We start from the raw sequence: 19,555 nt of genomic DNA, 5'->3' as shown, positions 1-19,555 counted from the left end.
ATTAATTTATTTTTGGCTGCATCAGGTCTCAGTTGCGGCACGGGGGCTTTTTGTTGCAGCATGCGGGCTTCTCTCTAGTTGTGGTGTGAGCAGGCTCCAGGGTGGGTGGGCTCTGTAGTTAGCGGCACGCAGGCTCTCTAGTTGAGGTGCGCGAGCTCAGTAGTTGCAGCGTGCGGGCTTAGTTGCCCCACCGCATGTGGGATCTTAGTTCCCTGACCGGGGATTGAACCTGCGTCCCCTGCATTGTAAGGCGGATTCTTTACCACTGGGCCACCAGGGAAGTCCCTCACCACTGTTACTGAAATAAAACCTGGAAGCTGAGGCAGTCTGGGGGAGAATGGCTGCATGTATACGTGTGGTTGAGTCGCTTTGCTGGGCACCTGGAACTATCACAACGCTGTTGATCAGCTAAACATCAAATACAAAGTCTAAAAAAATACAAAGAAATCTGGAAGCTGAAATAGGCAATCAAGAAACAGCATGAGAAGACAGGAACTGGATCAGGAAGGCCAGAGCTCAAAATGAATTCAGACTAGTGAAAAAAGCAGAGCAAAGGTGGAAGGTTAACTACCTTGAGCACCGGAAGAACGGGGCAGAGGCCTGGGGTGCGTCTGTTCGGAGGCTAAAGGCCTCTGCCCAGTCTCACCTGCTTTTACTTCTCTTACCCATTAGGGAGAGTGACTTCCAGGCTGGGAAAGGTAGAAAAGACCCAGTTAGGAGGGAGACAAAGCCGCAGATGGTAGGACAGAACCAAGTCGCTTTAAATGATTAAGTTTCAGGGTCAGAAAAATCCGATTCTGTGACAGAGACATCCCTGAAAAGTTACGGCACACTTCAGAGGTGCCAGAACACTGGCGGAGGGCAGAGGCTGACCCCACTTCCGTAACAGAAGGAAGAGTGGAGCTGGAAGTTAAACACTGGCTTGACGCTGATCCAGACAACCATTTTTGATGGGACCGTTAAAAAAATCATCTGTTGGCACACTTTCAAATCAGATTCTCCAGGAGCCAGCACGGGCTCGCTATGAACTGACCTGCTGCGAGACTCTCCAATTGCCTATTGAGATGGGGATGCTGGGCTGAAGAACAGAGGGCTCCTCTAAGATCACATCACTGTGGCAGGTTCCCATCTAAGATCCTGTGGCCGAGGCTGGACGACAGCCCGCTCATGTTCCCAGGGTGGCCTCCAGGGCATCTCGCACGATTCTCTACCTGGCCCTGGGTCTACCTGTTTGTCCAGGACTTAAAGAAAGACACAGCGCAGAGGGTTCACGGGATCCTATTGCCAGCATCAAGGGTGGAGGTGATGAGACCCCGAGACACGGGTCAGCTGCAGAGCACAGCACTCCCTGGCGGCAGCGACCTCACTCCACCTGGTCCTCCTAAGAACCACTTTAAAGCCGAGGAAGCGGAAGCTTAAAGGTGTCAGGTGCTCTGCCCAGATGACAGCCCCGCCTGACCCCGCAGCTCTGCTCCTCCAGCCCCAGCGTGCTGACTACCTTCACCAGGGCAAACGCAAACCACCTGCTTTGGCTCAAACATTAATCTCACCGAGAACAAAATGAGGAACAAGCCCAGTGAAGAGACTTGTGGGTTTTAGGTGATTTCAAGCTTGACAAGAACGTGACGGGACCAAAAGGAAGCTACATTACTGGAGCCCAGCTCCGGGGCAGCGCCCCCACCACACGACGAAGCTGCAGGGGCGAGGCTGCGACACCTGCTGAGGGAGGGCCCCCCGCTCCGTCCTTCCGTCCAGCCCAGCCACGTCCACAGGGCTGGACGCAGTCTGGGCTTTCAGAGAGCCACGGGCGAACTGGAGTCCTTCTGCTTAAAAGGTCTGAACACCCTGACCCCAAGAAATGGGAAAGAATTTGGATATCTCAGGCCGGGAGGGGAAAGACTCGGGAGGTCCTGGCCATGCTCTGAGGGCCCGGCTGTCCAGCAGGGGCATGTCCGGCAATCCATGTCATTGCCAAGGGGCGACGGAGCTCTCTGTTATTATATCTGCATGTGCTCACAGAACAATGAGCCCTGGGTCCCTGCAGGTGTCTGGGGAGAAGCGGGGTGGCCATTTGTCAAGATGCTACAAGAGGGGGATCTGGAGTAGAGAGATGGTCTGGAACCCACGGCCTTGCAAGGCCCTTTCGAAGCCAGGAGACTAAGTCTCAGAGTGAAGACGCCTGGTTCTGGCAAGACCGTCTGGCTGAGGGCTGGCCAAACAGGAGACACTGAGTGAGATGCTAAAATGATCGGCTGCTCTGCCCCCAATACCGGGCCCTGAGCCACCCCGGGCACTCTGGCCAGTGATCCTGGGGAGTCTCGCTCAGGGGTTGACACAAGACAGGAGGTGAGCGTGCCCACCAACTTCAAAGTGAAGTCACACCCCACCGTTTCAGGTGGATGAGCACCCCACCCTGGGCAGCGCTGTGGCGTTTGCGGGACACGCTGGGCCCTGAGCAAAACCCTGCGGCCACGACGACTGGAGCGTGTGCATGTTGAACAGGGGCTGGGACCGCGTTCCGCCCTGAGGAAGGACGGCGCTTGCTTTTTTTTTTTTCTCGGTACACGGGCCTCTCACTGCTGTGGCCTTTCCCGTTGCGGAGCACAGGCTCCGGACACGCAGGCTCAGCGGCCATGGCTCACGGGCCCAGCCGCTCCGCGGCATGCGGGATCCTCCCAGACCGGGGCACGAACCCGTGTCCCCTGCATCGGCAGGTGGACTCTCAGCCACTGCGCCACCACGGAAGCCCTGCCTACCCATTCTTAAAAGGCATTTTTGGACACCGACACGCTGGCACTGAGTGTCCTCTCCTCCCACGTGGAAGAGGTTTCTGTACCCGGCCAGACGGCAGCTCAGGGCTGCTCTTCCGGGCAAGGAGAGGCCTGGGGGCGGGGCGGGGGGGGTCTGACCCAAATGAATTATGTCCTTCCACAAACTGGCCTCTCTGCCTCCCCAGCTCCACGCAGACGGCAGACTCCTGGCAAACCCAGGGAAGCAGTGAGGCTCTGAAGCTCAGTGAGGGCCCCATTTTAAATGCGCACCAACCACGCAGAGTTGAGGCCACAACTGGTGGCAAAGGGCTCAGGGCCATCAGGGAAGCAAAGTCACATCAGATATCCGATCTCTTGGGTATCATCTCTGCTTCAGAATCAAGAGCCATCCTCCAACAAAGGAAAAGGCTGGAAATGCTGGGCGCTCAAAGATAAAGGAGGTCTGGGCATGGGGGCCAGGGCGGGTGAGCCTCCCCCAGGAGCAGACCGACTACCAGGGAGGACACAAGGGGCCACGAAGCTTGAGGCAGGGAATCTGAGCCCAAGGCAAAGGCCCAGCAGGGCCCGGGGAAGGGAAGGAAGAGGGTGGGCCGGGGTCGGGGCAGAGGCCCGGCACACAGACATGCCTCCACGGCCCCCCTCCCCGCACCCTGCTGACTCCCTTCACACCTGGTCAGGGTCAGCTCGCTGGCAAAGCTGATCTGCCAAAAATAGAACTATTTTTGCACTGCAGATGTTATTACATCCTTATAAAAGCGGATGCCAGAGGAAAACATTTTTATGTGCTGTGGTCGCACAGATGTTCCACAAGGTGGTTCCAATGGAGTCTGGAATCAGAGCGCAGCCCGCCTGTCCCCATCAAGCACCTCCGCTCCTCTCCGTGGCCCGGCGACGTGGAGGACACGGGTGAGTGTGTAGAAAGCAGGCCATTTTCCTCAAAAGGGAAAACGTGAGCAGTGCCGTGCGGCACTTTGCAGTGAGCAGAGCCCGGAGGGTGGGGACCTGCAGGAAGCCAGCCCCGTCTAACGGCTGCTGCTCTGGAGCCCTGTGGGGCGAGGGCCTTCCTTGCCTCTGCACTGCACCGGAGAACCTAATACGTGCACCAGGCCCAGAACAGCGCCTGCTGAACGGCAGCTCCACTCCCGGGACTCTCCCCGGCCTGGCTCCTCCTAGTAACTGGGCTGGGCTCCGGGTCAGAGCGCAGCTGTGAGGCCAGGACGTAACATGCTGTCAAGCCAGAAGACAGTGGTCAGACAGCCTCTCAAGGAAGGTTCGGTTTGCCCAGTTTAGGAAAAATTTAACTGAGCCTAAAACTGTATACATTCTAGAAGACGGAAAAGTCTCTGCTTGCGTGATAGGTGGTAGTAGCAGTTAACAGCTATTATTTATTGGGCATAACCCATGTGTCAAAATGTTTTTTTATTTCTGCTCTACAACCATCTTTCCAAATGGGCATTATTAAGCTCGATGGTGAAAGTGCTGAATTTCAGAGAAGGGAAGTGGTTCGTCCAGGTCGCACAGCTGGAAAGAGACTGGGCTAGGATCTGAACCAAGGTCTGGAGGATTCCAAAACCTGTTTTCTTCCAGGAGACTGCTCCATTTTCTCAACTTCACCCCCGTTCTTTACCGGAAAACTCAAGGACAAACCGCAGTCCAGGGCTCAGAAATTCCGAGCAGTTTCATCCCTGCCTCACCCGCCTGCCTTCCCCCAACCCTTCCCTTTTTCGGATGTCCGCTCTGTTCCTCGTTCCTCGCCTGCCCGACCTTCCTAGCGGGGGATGGGCACAGGGAGGCAGCCTCACACCAGCTTTCCCTCTCGACCAGGCTGGGTCATTCCGCCCCAGGTCACCGGACGTACACCAAAGCATCCCTAGAAGCCACACCACTCAAGCCTCTCCAGCCCTGAACCCAGGAACCTCAGGGAACAAGGGAGCACCTGGAGCTGGGCCTCCCCGGGTGAGAAAGTCCTCCCTGAGCCACCCCGAGTTTGGCCTGGACCCCTCTGTTCCCCACATCTGGAGGGAAGGCCATGGGCTCTTCCCCCTGCAACATGCCACCTTGCCTGACCAAGCGCGAGTCAAAGAGGATTTCCCTGCATTAACACGCGGGCAGGTGCCTCTGCTGGAGTCTCACTGCTCGAAGATACATCACAAGGGAGCCCGGTGCTGAGCCGGGGGGAGAGCTCGCCTTCCGAGTGTCCGCCCTCATATCCCAGCTCCACAGGACATTCCACCTCTGTTTCTAAATATTTAGAGTTGGAAAAAAATGTCAAATGAACATCTGCAGGGCCCGGCCCCAGACTGGAAACCTTGGATCTCTTTCCCGAGATTCGCAGTCTTGCCTCTTTCCCACGCCTCCAGCTGTCACATAGAAGTGACCTCTCAGTGCAACTTCCTTTTCAGCGCGTTGGTACTTGGCCTGCGGAAAGCAGCCTTCCCACCGGGGCCCAGGTGGCAGCTGCCGCCCTCCTGCCCTCAAGGATTGGCCGTGATGAGCCTTTGTGAAGACGGCACTCACCTTGCCTCCCACAGCTGCAGGGATCTGCCAAAACACTTTCTCTGCTTGCTTTCCAGGGACGTCCCTAAGAGACGTCTTTTGGCGGGGGGGCGGGGGGGGGGGACAAAAGGCCGGAATGGAGGAGATGGGTGAGGGCGCCTTGGTCTGAGTCCCTGGGGCATCTCCACAGCCCAGGTCACAACGAGGTGTGAAATGTAGCTCCATTACATTTACCATGAGCGGTAAGAAAGTCAGTGAGAGGGGCTTCCCTGGTGGTGCAGTGGTTAAGAATCCGCCTGCCAATGCAGGGGACACGGGCTCGATCCCTGGTCCAGGAAGATCCCACATGCTGCGGAGCAATGAAGCCCATGCGCCACAACTACTGAGCCTGCGCTCTAGAGCCCGCGAGCCACAGCTACTGAAGCCCGCGTGCCTAGAGCCCGTGCTCCGCAACAAGAGAAGCCACCACAATGAGAAGCCCGCGCACCGCAACGAAGAGTAGCCCCGCTCGCCGCACCTAGAGAAAGCCCACGTGCAGCAACGAAGACCCAACACAGCCAAAAAAAAAAAAAAGGCGGTGAGGGGGGCCTTGAGAGAGGAGAAGATGGAGGCAAAGCCTGGGGAGCCAGGAAAAGGGACTCCTGGGGGGAAATTCCGCCAAGCCCAAGCCATGGCCCTTCCAAGGACAGGCACAGGAAACAGGAAAGTGGGGGAGCCCTGGGCATCGTGCCAGGGAAGGGTGGCCCCGGCCTATGCAGCTGCGGGGTGGCCAGTATGAGCTGGATGGAAACGGGAGAGCTGGGAGCCCTCGGCCTGGCTGGGCGCTCCTGACCGCTGGCTAGGATGGCTGCCAGGGTCAGGGCCTGGCACTGTGGGCCTGGTGAGATGGCCCCTTCTCTCCTGACACACGTGGGAAGGTGTGAGTGTGCAGCTGCCATTACGCCTGGGTCACAGCAAGTACCGCTAACTGGAGGAACTCGAGCGAGGAAGACCCACCTGAGCCCAGCGCTCACACCCTGGGGTCACCCCAAGACGTCTCCAACCCGACCCTCCTCTACTCCTCCTGCCTCTGCCCTTCCTCGTTATTTCCTGCCTTGAGGCTCCTTCACTGACCACCCAGCCACGGGCTAGTCACTGCAGCCGCCGCTGGGGCCATCCTTTGAAGTCACAAATCTGATCAGATCAGTTGACTACTTAAAAAGTCTTAAAACCCTCCGCACTACCTCTGGTGGTGAAGGCGTCTCACGTGATCACCTGGGCTCCTGCAAGAGGCGCCCAAAATGTGGCACTGCTGAGCACGCTCCAGGGAGGCCTGGCGCCTCCACTGGACTCCGTGGTTCTGGCCCCACTCGCCACAGGGCCTGTTTCTGGGGCCACTGGCCCACTGCCGCTGCCCACGCTGGCTGCTCGAAGGGCTGCCAAGGGAATGCTCCTGGGCGCCCGAAGGGCAGTGTCCTGACTGCTCAACGCATTTCTGTGCAAATGCTTACTGAGCATCTCTTAAATGCCAGGCCTACAGATAGGGGACAGATTAAGACCAAAAAAATGCAGTGCGGCAGAATGCAGCTTTCTTTTCTTCTAGGCAGACAAATCTGGGTTCACATCCCAGCTCTGCCTGCTACTTAGATAAGTCACCACAGCAAATTACTTAATAGCCTGAACCTCAGTTTGCTCACCTGCTAAATGGGAGCGATAACTATGCTGCTGACAACCCAATCAACAGAGACAGCCCACATCACCACACGTGTTCACTCTTGATCACTGATCTGCTAAACTTTCCTGGAACCCCTTCGCCTCCCATCCAAGAGAACCAGAGATGTTTTCCCAAGGCTCATCTGGGACAAACAGCTAAACCCGCAACCCTCATTTCCCCTGTATGCGCAGAAGCTACACATCATTAACTTAGATTTGTCACCCTCATTGCTTCCCTGCCCCTCCTTTTGCAGTTACTTACTTTGGAAACCAGCCCCAGATTTAATGCACCTCAGATGAGTTATGCGACCGGCCGCGAGGATGATGACGGAAGCATCAATTTCCTCATGAAAGCCCAAGAGCACAGGCAATCCAAACAGGCCCGCGGCCAGCGCGGTGCGCTGAGGACGGCCGCTCATCAGGCCTGCGTTTGGCTTGGCAGCGGATGCCGCTCACAGCAAGCCCAGACCCTGGCCGTGGGCTGACAGCTCTGATTTAAACTATTAGGAAGGCTGAGGATTAAATATTTGTCCAGGTCACTGTAAACCGGGTGGAATTATAAACAGTTCGGAGCGGTAAGTGATGCAGGAAACAGTTTCCGGATACGGGTTTAGGACTTTCCACCACTCCCCAGGTGGCAAGGTGTCGGGGAGGACGGCTGCGAGGGAGCCAGCTGCCTGGGGTCCGGCGGCCCCTCCCTGGTCAGTGGTTCCTGGAAGACGAGGGCCCATTTCCATGCAAAAGGATGGTCTCTGCCCAGTGAGCACTAGCCTCTGGGACGGTGTGGGGACAGCCCTGCCCAGAGGCCAGAGAAGGGGACCCCCGAGATCCCCTACGGCTCCAGGCCCCATGACACGGCAGAGGTGGTGCAGGTTCTGCACGGAGAGTGTGAGGCTCCGACACGCGGCCCGGGCACCTGCCTTGCACTTCTACTGTTCAAGTGCACGGAGATGCTTCTGTGACTGCACTTAAAAGAGCTACTAAATTTATCCTTCCTGCCACATTTTAAAAAATTAATGGTTATGAAAAGCATAATTATTATCTTACTGAAAAAGCCATTTTGATATTAAAAGGAACCCTCATGAAGTCCAGCACTCCCAGGATGAAGATGGCAACGGTCACCTCTGCCAAGGAAGGCTCCCTCCTGAGGCCCTTCTGAGGGATGCTGCACTGCAGCCAGCACCGGCTTCTCTGAGGCCAAGTCTCACAGGAGACTCAGGCCAAGCTACCTGTCTGTGCTTCCTCTTCCTGTCACACGAAGGCACCACTGCCCTGCACCAGCACAGGGTTAAGGCCTTCCCTTGGGGTGGGGCTGTTAAAAGTCCTAAACAGGACTCTTAAACGAGGGTCTTCAACCTGCTCAGAAGCTTCAAGTAGCACGTGAAGCAGAAGTGAAGACAAGTCTGCTCCAGGGGAGGCGGCACCTTCCAGTCCAAGCTCCCAGCTCACCTCACACACCTGGAAGGGACACCTTGAAGATGGGCTGCTCATGACCCCTAAGCCAAAGATGGGCAAGAGGAAGGTACACAGCAGCTGTGATACTGTGATTTATAAGAAATACACAGTTTGGTCATTCGGATGACCAAAATACATTTCTCACGTACATCTGCTCTTTATCCATGGTTCCGGGCTCACAGCTCCCAAACCCTTGGAATTTCCTGGGCGATAAGAGCAATGGGAGCATCTTTTGTTACATTTGGTCTCTTGTGCTCAGCTCCCGAAATCAGTCGCTTCAGGGCCTTCAAGGTGAAACGTGTGCCTTGTCGCGCGTAACAAGCCCCTTTCCACCACAACTGGGTTTACGTGAATGAGGTGACTTTTGGAAAGTACCTAAGCATGGGGGCTGGTTGCCAGGGGAACCAACCATAAATAGAGGGGTGGAACGTTTAGTCCTATCTCTATTTCCAGGCAGGGGAGAAGGGCTGGAGGTTGAATCAATCACCAACTGCCAGTGAGTTAATCATCACGCCCATGTAATGAAGTCTCCACAAGACCCCACGGAAGACGGGAATCAGCTTCCAGGCTGGGGAACCAAAATGCTTCCAGGGCCCCAAAACCCCGTGAGAACGAAGCTCCTTTGTTTGAGACCTCGCCCCATGGACCTCTTCATCTGGCTGTTGATTCGTAACCTTTAAATATCCCTTGGAATAAATCGGCAATCTAATGAGGAAATGGGTTTCCTGAGTTCTGTGAGCAGCTCTAGCAAATTAATCGAACCCAAGTAGGGGGTCATGGGTACCTCTGATTTGTAGCCAGTAGGTCAGAAGCACAGGGGACAACCTGGACTTGCCACTAGCGTTGGAAGGTGTGTCTCAGGGGAGGGAGGAGGGCAGGCAGTCTTGTGGGACTGAGCCCTGAACCTGTGGGATCTGATGCTATCTCCGGGTAGAGTGTCAGGCTCGTAGGTGAATTGTAGGACACCCTGCTGGTGTCTGGAGTACTGCTTGCTGGTGGCGTGGGGAGCCGCCCCCCAAGATGGAATTAGGTACAAAACCCCAAAGAGTAGCACTCGTCAAGTTTTAATGTGCACATAAATTACCTGGAGAATTTTGTGAACTTTAGATCCTGATTTGGTGGGTCTGGGTAGGGCCCCAAGCTCTCTGCATTTCTGACAAGCTCTTCCGCGGTGCTGACGCTGGTCCCTCCTGGACTAGACTGTGGACAGGAAGGTTGCCTCCAGCTGCAGAGCAGAGGCTCTCAAGAGAGCCCTCCTGCCTGGCCGGGCCGTTCAGGACCAGAGAGGTGGGAAACAGAGCAAAGCAACGCTTCTTGCCACATCAAAGGAGCCTGAAGTGCAGAGACACACTGAGCCCTGAGGGCGAGGAGAGAGAAGCCATGGCCAAACCTGCAGTCACCTGGTCCTAGCAGGGCAGGGAGCCGGCTGGGAAATGGCAGGCGGTGTTCAACCACAGGTGGCTCAAATGGCATCTATCTGGAAATGTGAAGCCCTGCTTAGGCGGTGAATCAGAGCTGGACAAGCTTACCCGGAAGACCAGTGCCCTAGAAAGACGATTATCAGACTGATGTCTCCCCGCTATGGAAGTCTTTGGTAGCCAGGCTGGAGGGCTCCAAACTTGGCCTTGAACTAATACGAAGACAGAGTCATCTTAGTTAATGTGCAAGGAAGAAAGCCGGAAGGAACAGCTAACACCTGGATGACCAAAACCGAGATTCGACATTATCTGTCCCTGGCAGAATGGACAAAAACCAAAACCTGAGTTCACATGTAAAACCTCATTTTAACAAAGATCGACTGCACAAGAACAGAAGGGGAAATCCCTGGACCGTCAACAGCTCGTGGGAAAAGAGGTGGGGTGGGGAGCCAGTGGGGGGCCGTGTAGCCAACTGCACGCCTGTGAGGTGCCTGCAGAGCAGCGCGCGGCCCATGCTGGATGCCTCTTTTTATGGAGACTGATGTAAAAGGAACGGGCTATCCTCCAAGGCAGCGAGCTCCCTGGTCCCACCCGAGCAGAGCGGCACAAACTGTCCTGTCAGGTTGGGAGATGACCTCTGAACTCTTCCCACGTCAAGACCCTGTGACTCAAGCAGTCTTTGGACTGCTTTGACCAGACATACCCATTTTTTCTGTATGAGGTGAACGAATATTCTGAGTTTTGAAAAGTGCCCTGCTGGGGTGCATAGTAGAGGATGCCAGTGACTATCATTCCGTTGCACCCCTGCATCACTGGAGCACTGCTGCGGGGGCCAGAGCTGAGCAGAGAGCAGGTGTGTACCACAGGGCACCTGCCTGGGGAGGCCGGTAAACCCGCTCGGAGGCTTAACAGGCTCTCCCTCTTCTGGATCCCTGTAGCTTCTCTTTCAGTCCTTTCTCTCCTTTTGGGGACCCTGGCTACTATCCCCCAGCAGCCTGCTGCCAAGCCCCTAGGCTGACCCCCTGGCTGCCGTCACTCCTCACTGCTCACCCCCATCCACAGATCACGGCCATCCGTTCTCGCTGCAGAAAGCACCTCTCCATTGTCCAGTGGCTGCTGGCTGCCCACACCCAGCCCTCTCTCGACTGTGAGAAAGCTGCCTGATTTCACTGTAGGAAATCAACACCCACACCCCTGTTCGTCTCCTCGACCATGGGTAGTCACATGACCCTAGTGTCAGGAAGTGATTCTGTCCGGGACAAGTAACCTGACCCGCCAGTGAGACGTTCCTGGGGTTACACGGCAGACCTGCTCTGCGAGAGAGGCTCTCCCCCAGGATGGCCAGAGGCTGCCAGGAGCCCCCGCATGGAGATCCGGAGTCCTGCCCACATCATTCGTGTCTTAGACCCAGGCGGGCTGAACGATGTCGGAACGTCACAATTAGGTGAGCTGACTCATTTCCATTTTCGCTTAAGTCAGTGAGAGTTTTACTTCCGTCACCTACAACCAAGAGCCCTAATACATCATCTAAGCCACAACTGAGAAAGTAATCCATTCTAAAATGTTACCAGCGGTAATGCCCTAAACATCACGGGAGCATCTTAACATAAACACCTTGATCCCAAGTAAAACCTCCCGTGACTGAATGTCGGGAAACACGGACAGGCCTGTGGGGAGATCACGTCAGGCGCAGGGGCTGCCCCAGGACCCTCTGTGGGGCAGCTGCTCACTCATCTCCATACACGGCCAGCCCTGGGGCTGCAGCCGGGGGCACTGACCACTCTACCTGTCTAGTAAGGCTGCCGCCGAGGTTCATGGTGCCAGAGCCGGATTTGTTGGTCTGCAGCCACAGCATCACCGTGGAGGTCAGCTTGTAATGGGCGGTGCGACCGCTGGACTTCTCCTGTAGGACGAGACAGAGATCAGAGCCTTGGGCACAACCCTGAGCTGAGGACAGCCTGAATGGCCCCTGAATTCAGGTCATTCTAACACGTCACTTCCTAACACGTCACCATGACATGACCTTATAGAATCCCAAATGGTTTTTAAAGGGGCCGAATCTGCGGTCACTGTATCCAAGTTCTTTGGGGATCTTTTTCATCAATGACTACTGCGATCCTGACTTATCTTTATCCACATGGCTGTGGGCACTTTTAGGAATCACAGGGGTTTATACGTCACAACATATTCCCATCAAGAAGCACCTGCTAGGGAACAGGCCGCACCGTTTGGGCTGCCAGCTGCAGGTGGGGGGTAGGGGGGGGAGCTGTACCTGCACTTCCACCACGTGGATGGAGTCCCAGCAGCCTTTGATCTTCTTTGATCCATCTCCAGCCTTCTTTATGAGGATCACTCCAGCAAAACCATGATCCAGATCCCAGAGGTAGACAGATGAGACGCCGCCTTCAAAATACCTGCAGGAAACAGGCCCGCATGTCCATGAGATGTTAAGCCCGTCAAATTACAGATCACCCCAGGTCCCAGGGGTGGTCATTTGGCAAAGATTCATCTAAATGTCTCTCTGGGATTAACGACCCTCCCTACGGTGGTTCCAGGGTTGGTTCTTCCATGTGTCCTGCTCATTCGTTGGTCAGGGGAGGGGATGCAGCATCCTTTCCGGTGGGGGGCTCACAGAAAGAACACGCAATTAGGAGTCCAAAAGATGAATCTGAGTCTGAGCTGCCCTTCCTCTAGCTTTGTGGCCTTTGGCAAACTGACTCCACTTCTCTGGGCTTCACATTCCTTCCAGAAGAAGGATCCAGAACGTGTGTGACATGTAACAGGCCCTCAATGGGGGTCATTCCTATTGAGTAATCATTACCGTGTGATACTCCTATCTTTCGGGATGGCTATTTTACAGACGAAAAACAGGAAAAACAGAGCAACAACAGTCCAGACTTGTCCCACTGAGAGCAGACAGAGCTCTGTTCCCCCTGGAACGCTCCAGGGCCTGCACACGCTGGGGCTTCTGTGGGTTTTTCAGAGCAACCTGCTGCAACTGTATAGCCTGAAACGAAGGGCTAAGGTTGGGACCGAGCTTCCTCCGCAAGTCTGAGGCAATACTGAAAAATTCCTAATTCAGATCAAATGCAGGAGGGAAAGAAAAGGCCAGAGGAGCAAAGGAAATCAGGCAAGGATCCCAAATTCAAGGGCACCAAGGCAGCGGCTGTCCATACAGGTCCGAGGAGCTCAGAAAGCAAAGGCGGACCACCAGCTGACATGCAGCACCTCAAATTCTGCTGACAACCAACTACGACTCTGGAACGATGGAGTCTCTGGTGGCTAATAGCACACTCTTTACCAGAAAGTCTGTGGCCTCTCTGACCCCATTTAACCCTGCATCAGTGGTGCAGAAGGTGCACTCCGGGACTCTCCAGGAGGCCCGGGGCCGCGGCCTCGGATGTGAGCAGCAGGCAGGCACCGAGACGCACAGGCTGGGGAGTCAGGCAGGCACATGTCCCCATGCCCGCCCCGCCAGTCACCAGTTACGTCACACGCTTATCCGCCCGATGACTACTTATCAAGAGCTATCAGCTACCGGCTCTGCGAACTGGGCCTTAGTTTCTTTATAAAGCAGGGACAGTATTGGGACTTCCCTGGCAGTCCAGCTAAGGTTAAGGCTCCACGTTCCCAATGCGGGGGGCCCGGGTTTGATCCCTGGTCAGGGAACTAGATCCCGCATGCCACGACTAAAAGATCCCACACGCCGCAACTCAAGACCCGGCACAGCCAAATAAATAAATAAATATTAAAAAAACCAAACAAACAGGGACGGTATCTACTTTCTAGGACTGTTGAAAGACAAAAACAATACAGGAAAATAGCTACCTGACCAAAGATTATTATTTTCATAACAAAAACAAGTAATAAAAATAAACATGTATATGAATTACACCTCGATAACGCTGTTACATGATAAAAAATATACATGGTAAATGCTAATATTTAGAGAATGTAAGCGATGGGTATTCCAAGAATTCTTTGTACTCTTTTTTGGATAATTTTGCTGTAAATCAAACTCTTTCAAACTAAAAAGTTTTCGTACAAAGGCCAGTATGTGAATATACACCAGAGTGTAACCGAGACAGACGGAAGAGGTAGCCCCTCTTCATGCTGGCGAGCTGCAGGGCCCCGCGGCTGCTTTGTCTCTGGCTCTGACCCACCGCAGGCCCACTGGGCGTGTCGCATGAGGGTCCACACCTAGGTCTGTTCCCCTCACGCCCTCCCCGCCAGCATTCCTCAGGGAGACTGTCCCCACTGCTCCATCCCGCGCTACCCATTGTGATTGAGCTGTCAAGTGAAATTCACAGCTGTCTCCCCTGGCCAGTCGGCCCCAGAAGGCAGGTGACGGCAGGAGGCTGTATGAGGTGCCAGCCCCGGGGCTAGATGGTGGTCAAAAGATTGAGGGACTGAGGTTGAGGGACTGAGGGAAAGGAAGGATTGAGGGACTGAGGTTGAGGGACTGAGGGAAAGGAAGGATTGAGGGACTGAGGACTCTGGCTTCCGACCAGGGCAGCAGAGCGGACAACTGTGAGGGGAAAGCACGGGAGAATGGAGAGACACACCTGCGGGCCCGAGCTCAGCACCAGCCCAGGGCAACTCCGGGAACCTGGCCAACGCTGGGCACTCGGGGACCCCACTCGGGAAGGCGCTTTCCCTTGTTCTAGATCTCTCCCCAAACCCCAAGTAGGTAAGTGTTCTGGCGTAGAGCCTGAGGCCCCCCCCACTTCCCTCCACAGGGCCACCCTGACCCGGCCCAGCCCTGCAGGGAGCTGGTCACACGCCGGGCCACCCTGGGACGCTCCTGGGACATGTGGGGATGCATCGGTCACCTTGGGACCAGACCCCTCACTCAGGTGAGCGGGCGGCATGGGCTCCAGGGTTTTGGTGCCCCCTCCCCGAATTCCCCGGGAAGCAGAGCTGCACTATGGCGGGCGGGAAGGGCAGCCCAGGGCAGACCCGCCAACACCCATCCTTTCGGTGACAGATGGCTGGGTTCCATCGCACGGTTTTTCCTTTCCGCCTGCTTGTCGGGAGAGCAGCCCCACATCAAAAGGGAAAAAACAACTTTTAAAAATGTGGCTTTTCTTGTGCTGGCAGAAGTGGGCTGCTAATTCCTTCTTTCCTGGAGCGAAGGCGCGAAGCCCAGCGGGCGTGTTCATCCTTCTGCCCCTCGAAGCCCGAGGCCCCCCGCCTCAGGCGCCTTCCAGCCCAGAGTGTTGTTCTTGTCTCTGTGCTGGGACTCGGGGGAGGGCAGGTCAGGCTGCCCTGGGAGGGAACCAGCAGAGGGCCTGGTGGCTTGACAACCCTCCTCGACACCACCTGGCAACCAGTTCAAAAGCACCGGGTGGCCTGTGGTTGAGCCCTCTCAGTCCCCTCCCTTAGATTTCTGTTTTCTTCCAGAAAAATAAAACAACAGCATTACCGTTTTGCGGGGCGGAACTGGCCATTTCCACTCCAAAGTCCCACCTCACGGCCCGGCTCCGCTCTGGGCAGCTCCTCCCTGGCATCCTCAGCTTCCCTTGTGGGCCACACTGACCAGGTCCAAAGTTACAAAATGTTGGAGACAAAGGAGGTAAAAATGCAAGCTCGACTCTGATGCTCACGTGGGTTACTATTCTTCCCCCCAATTAAAAAATTTATTAGAAGAACATTATTTTAAAAAAGGAAGTTTAAAATTTAGCCCACAACACCATAAATCAGCTTATCCCATAAATCTCATTTTTCCAAATTCCCCTCCAGTCTCTGTCCAGATGCTTACTTTTTATGTAACTGTAGGCACAGCAAGGGGACTGGGCTGGGCTCGGCTTTCCTCACTTGGCCGGAATCACGAGCACCCTTCCACGGAGCCACGTGACCTCCGTAATTGGTTTCAAAGCTGGGAGAGTGTCCCGTTGGGTAGTCCCCTAACTTACAGGCGATCGGACCTTCAGTAAAGAGACGAAGGCAGCAGCGCCAGAGCGGACTCACATTCCATTCACCTAAAGGGACCTCTGGGGACGCGCACGGCTGCGAGTCTCAACCCGATGTTCCAGGACAAAGGGACTGGAGGACGCGTGATGAGAAAGGGCCGGATCAGAATCGCACGGAAGGCCAGCCTCTGTGGCAGAGTGGCCACGGGGCGCTGACAGCCCCCCGTCCCACGGTTTATGGCCCTGCTCTGCGCGTGAAGCGTTAATCAAAGAGGGACCTCAACAAGTTTTTGGAAATTTATTCTTACCTACTGTACTTTGATCATAATGACATGAAACGGGAAAAAAAATAATTTTTATGTGGTTCACATTTATGAGTTTTTACATAAAGGCTTTTGTGGGTATTTTAAGAATGTGCTAAAATGTTGTCTGAAACCACATAAAGCCATCTGAGGAGTCGCCCGCCAGAACTAACAGCACACACATGGAAGCACTTTAGCTGGCCTTTGTATATTTAATGAGTCAAATAGTATTAATATTGTTTAAATGCTAACATGCTATTTCAATAAGGGGGCTCTGCCATCCCTGGCGACTCGCTCTCGGGCTGCACACGGCAGCATGAACGAGGCATCAAGAGTGGCCTGGCGCTGCAAGCAGGCGGCTGAGGGGTTCACCCGGCCGGCCTGGGCTCTGCCCCTCCTCCACAGGGGAGGGAGGGAGGACGGTCCCAGGACCACTGCCATGGCCCAGCCGCGCTGGGCACAAAAGGGGAGGCCCAGAGGTCTCTGGTCAAGGGGGCAGCTCGGGGAACATCTTTAAAACGTGGACGCCCAAAGACGAAACCCCTGGGCTTTTCTTAGCCCTGGTACCTTCAGGGAGTGAGGGCTGAAATCCACACACACGGTGAGGACGGTGAATGACCTGTTAGCCACAGGGACACAGGGACAGTCTGTGGGGACGCTGCAGAGAAGCCAGCTTGGAAAGTCGAACCAGGGAACAGTGGGGCCTTTCAGAGTTCCAGGAACATCAGTAGGGGAACCGATAGACCGACCCAGACCAACCCGGGAACAACGAGAGGAAAACGCTGCTCTGATGTCCACCCAAGAGTGAACTCTTTCAACCAAGCACCATCGGCTCCACAGCTGGTGGCTTTCAAGATCTTCCCAGCAGATTAATATATTTTTAAGGCAAATGGAACTGCAGAGAATTCAGACAGCTGGCATTAAGGAGATGGGGGTGCCTGGATTGGCTCCGTTAAGTCCCACCATCTGAAAAACAGCATGTTGACCACAACCCGGTTTCATCAACTTCAAAAGACCAGGTCACCAGGGCACTGTGCTGGATAAGCCAGGAGCCCTGGGCGAGCCCCTCAGGTGGGCTGGCTATTGCCCCGCACAGCCAATCACACTGAAGTGCCTGGGCGAGTTAGACCCTGAACCTGGATCAGCGAAAAGCCTGGGGTGTCAGTGACTCTCTTCTTCCCAGAGAGCTATGTCGTTTTCCCCCTGAAATGCACTCCTCCACTTGACCAAAGTCAGCGTCACGCATACAGATTCTATGACCATAACTCTCCAACCTCAGGACTGCTGGGGAGGAGGAGACAAAAGGGAAAACATAATACTTCATACTCAAAATGACCTACTTCACAAAAGGAAAAAAAAAAAAAACAAAACCCAAAACCTAGTTGGGCTCCTAAAGCTTTATAGAGTGTTTGAGGCTGAGGTGTGCGTGGAGACCAGAATGGAAACTTGTTTCAGGAATCTGGGCTGTAACCAGGCTTGGCCAACGTGGGGCTGCGCATGTAACAGGGAAGCCGGGACTGGAATCGGCTTGGAGGTTGGCCCTCCCTCTTTCCCATCAAATCGCCTCCTGGGAGAATAGCCGGACTTGTGGCTCTGACACAGAGGCCCCAACAGGTAATGAGTCACATGCCATGACCCCCACAAAAGAACCACAGCCAGCACAGATCTGCTGGGAGCAGGGTTCATTCAGACGTGGTCCTTTAGCCGAAAGTGGGCTGGGCAGCCTTCCCAGGACTGGGCAGGAGGCCGGAGCGGACGTGGATCTCTGGCAGCGCGATGACACCTGCGATTCGGAGGACAGGCAGTCACCCCCAAACCCAGACAAGTCGGTGGGGGGTGGGGGGGCAGCACAAGGCCACACCCTTAGGTGCCGGAGTGTGAGCTTCTGCAGTCGGCTTCATCAAACAAAGCCAAGAGGAAGGCAAGGAATATTTATGCGGCACCAATGTGGTTTTCTCATTTGTAAGATGAAAACATTGGATCTGAGGTTCACTAGGGTCTCTCCCAGCTCTGACACTCCAGGATCAGGTGGCTGCACGAGGGCCGGTGTGAGGCAGACTCTGAGTGCCACAGTGCAGATTCCGAACATCTTAAGTTGACCAAAACTTTGCTTACACACCTCCAGTGACAGCCGTTTCCACCATGGTTTTTGGAACGCGTCCCAGAATCTGCCCACGGACACGGGACAGGTATTCTGTAGACATTCCTTCCAGCACACACAGGTGCAATAATCCCCAGAGCAAACATGCCGATCGGCTTAGGCATGCGCGACTTTAATGCCAGTTGCACTTAGACGTGCACATCTGGACCGTGGCTGCGGCGCTTTACAGCCTCGCTTTACGAGGTTTTTATTGTTTTACTTAAAGAGGAATAATGAAGGCCTCTCTGGAAACAATGGTTCTGCTGCAGGGGCCGCCGAGCTGGCCTGGCACCTGACCACACCGTCCGCACTGCATGCCACCCGTGAGCATCCTCTGCCTCTCCGGGCTACCCGTGAACACACTGCCCACCCGGGAGGATGTGGACGCTCAAGGCCTTCCGGAGTTGCCATCGCCATCGCCCAAGAGCTGCCGTTTTTGAGAACCCATTCTGTGTCAGGGGCTTTGCATACATTATTCCACAGTTAAGATGGTGGAAACCCAGAGAGCGAAAGGAATGCACCCAAGTCACACAGCTGAGAACTGGGGAGCTGGCTGCCCCAGAGCCACGTCCTGTTCTCGTGGCCCTGGTTTAGCCTGTGGGGCTGGACTTAGGTAAATTCTCTTTCTCTCTCTCTCTCTCACACACACACACACACACACACACACGCCGCTCTAAACAATGCTGCCTCAAGTGCAGGAGAAAGTCAGGGAAGGAAGGAAGGGGTACACTAAGTGGCCAGGAGTCTGGGCAACACCAAGAACCCTGCGCTGGGAGTTCTGGAAGGAGGGCCTCCACTTCAAGGTGGCAGCAGAGGTCCGCTGGCTGAGCGGCTGGAGGACCCCCCGCCCTCGACACTCGCACGAAGCAGCTTCCCTGGAAGCACAGGTGCCCGGCAGGACCAGGGAGCGCCGCCACCGGAGGAAGCCGGTCCTCGCTTCACCCCAACACGTGCAGCCACATAACCCGAAGCGTGACTGGCTGCCGTGCGGTGACAGAACCCAGGAATCCTGGAGGAACCAGAGTCCTTGATGCTGAGTCGGGGATCATGTTTGTAAATGAGCTTGTCTTCTGCATGCTCCTGTTTTCCATTTAACTTTCTTCCAGCAGATGAAAAGCAGACAGCGCGTGCCAAGGCAAGCAGACCCTGGGCACGGCCTCAGGAGCCTGGCGAAGGGGACCCACGTGGACGCACCATCACTGGCCTCCAGGCTGGGGGGCAACGAGTGGCCTGTCTGGACCCTGCGTGCACGGGCTCTGGGAACCGCAGGAAACGCCCCTGCTTCAGAGCAGGACTCAGAGCAGCTGAAACTTATACCACGAGAGCAGGAAGCGACTCGACCCAACTCACCCCAAAGTAGACAGGGCGT

At 55.2% G+C, this 19,555-nt stretch overlaps 1 protein-coding gene across 2 annotated transcripts in view; it reads right to left on the bottom strand.

Moving 5' to 3' along the window:
• Positions 1-19,555, bottom strand: part of CAPZB (capping actin protein of muscle Z-line subunit beta) — a 131,920-nt gene that overhangs the window by 6,923 nt on the left and 105,442 nt on the right. For both annotated transcript variants that reach the window (XM_089899848.1, XM_089899855.1), the window contains exons 5-6: positions 12,105-12,246; positions 11,619-11,735 (exon numbers count right to left, since the gene is read on the bottom strand). In XM_089899848.1, coding sequence (XP_089755974.1) covers positions 11,619-11,735; positions 12,105-12,246 — 259 coding nt within the window. The remainder of the gene's footprint in view (positions 1-11,618; positions 11,736-12,104; positions 12,247-19,555) is intronic.

The sequence above is a fragment of the Delphinapterus leucas genome, chromosome 1 (genome assembly GCF_059928025.1).
Source record: "Delphinapterus leucas isolate spDelLeu-1000000601 "Yukka" chromosome 1, BTC_Dleu_Yukka2, whole genome shotgun sequence".
NCBI lineage: Eukaryota > Metazoa > Chordata > Mammalia > Artiodactyla > Monodontidae > Delphinapterus > Delphinapterus leucas.
The sequence above is the reverse complement of the archived record's forward strand: the minus strand, read 5'-3'. Positions and strand labels throughout refer to the sequence as shown.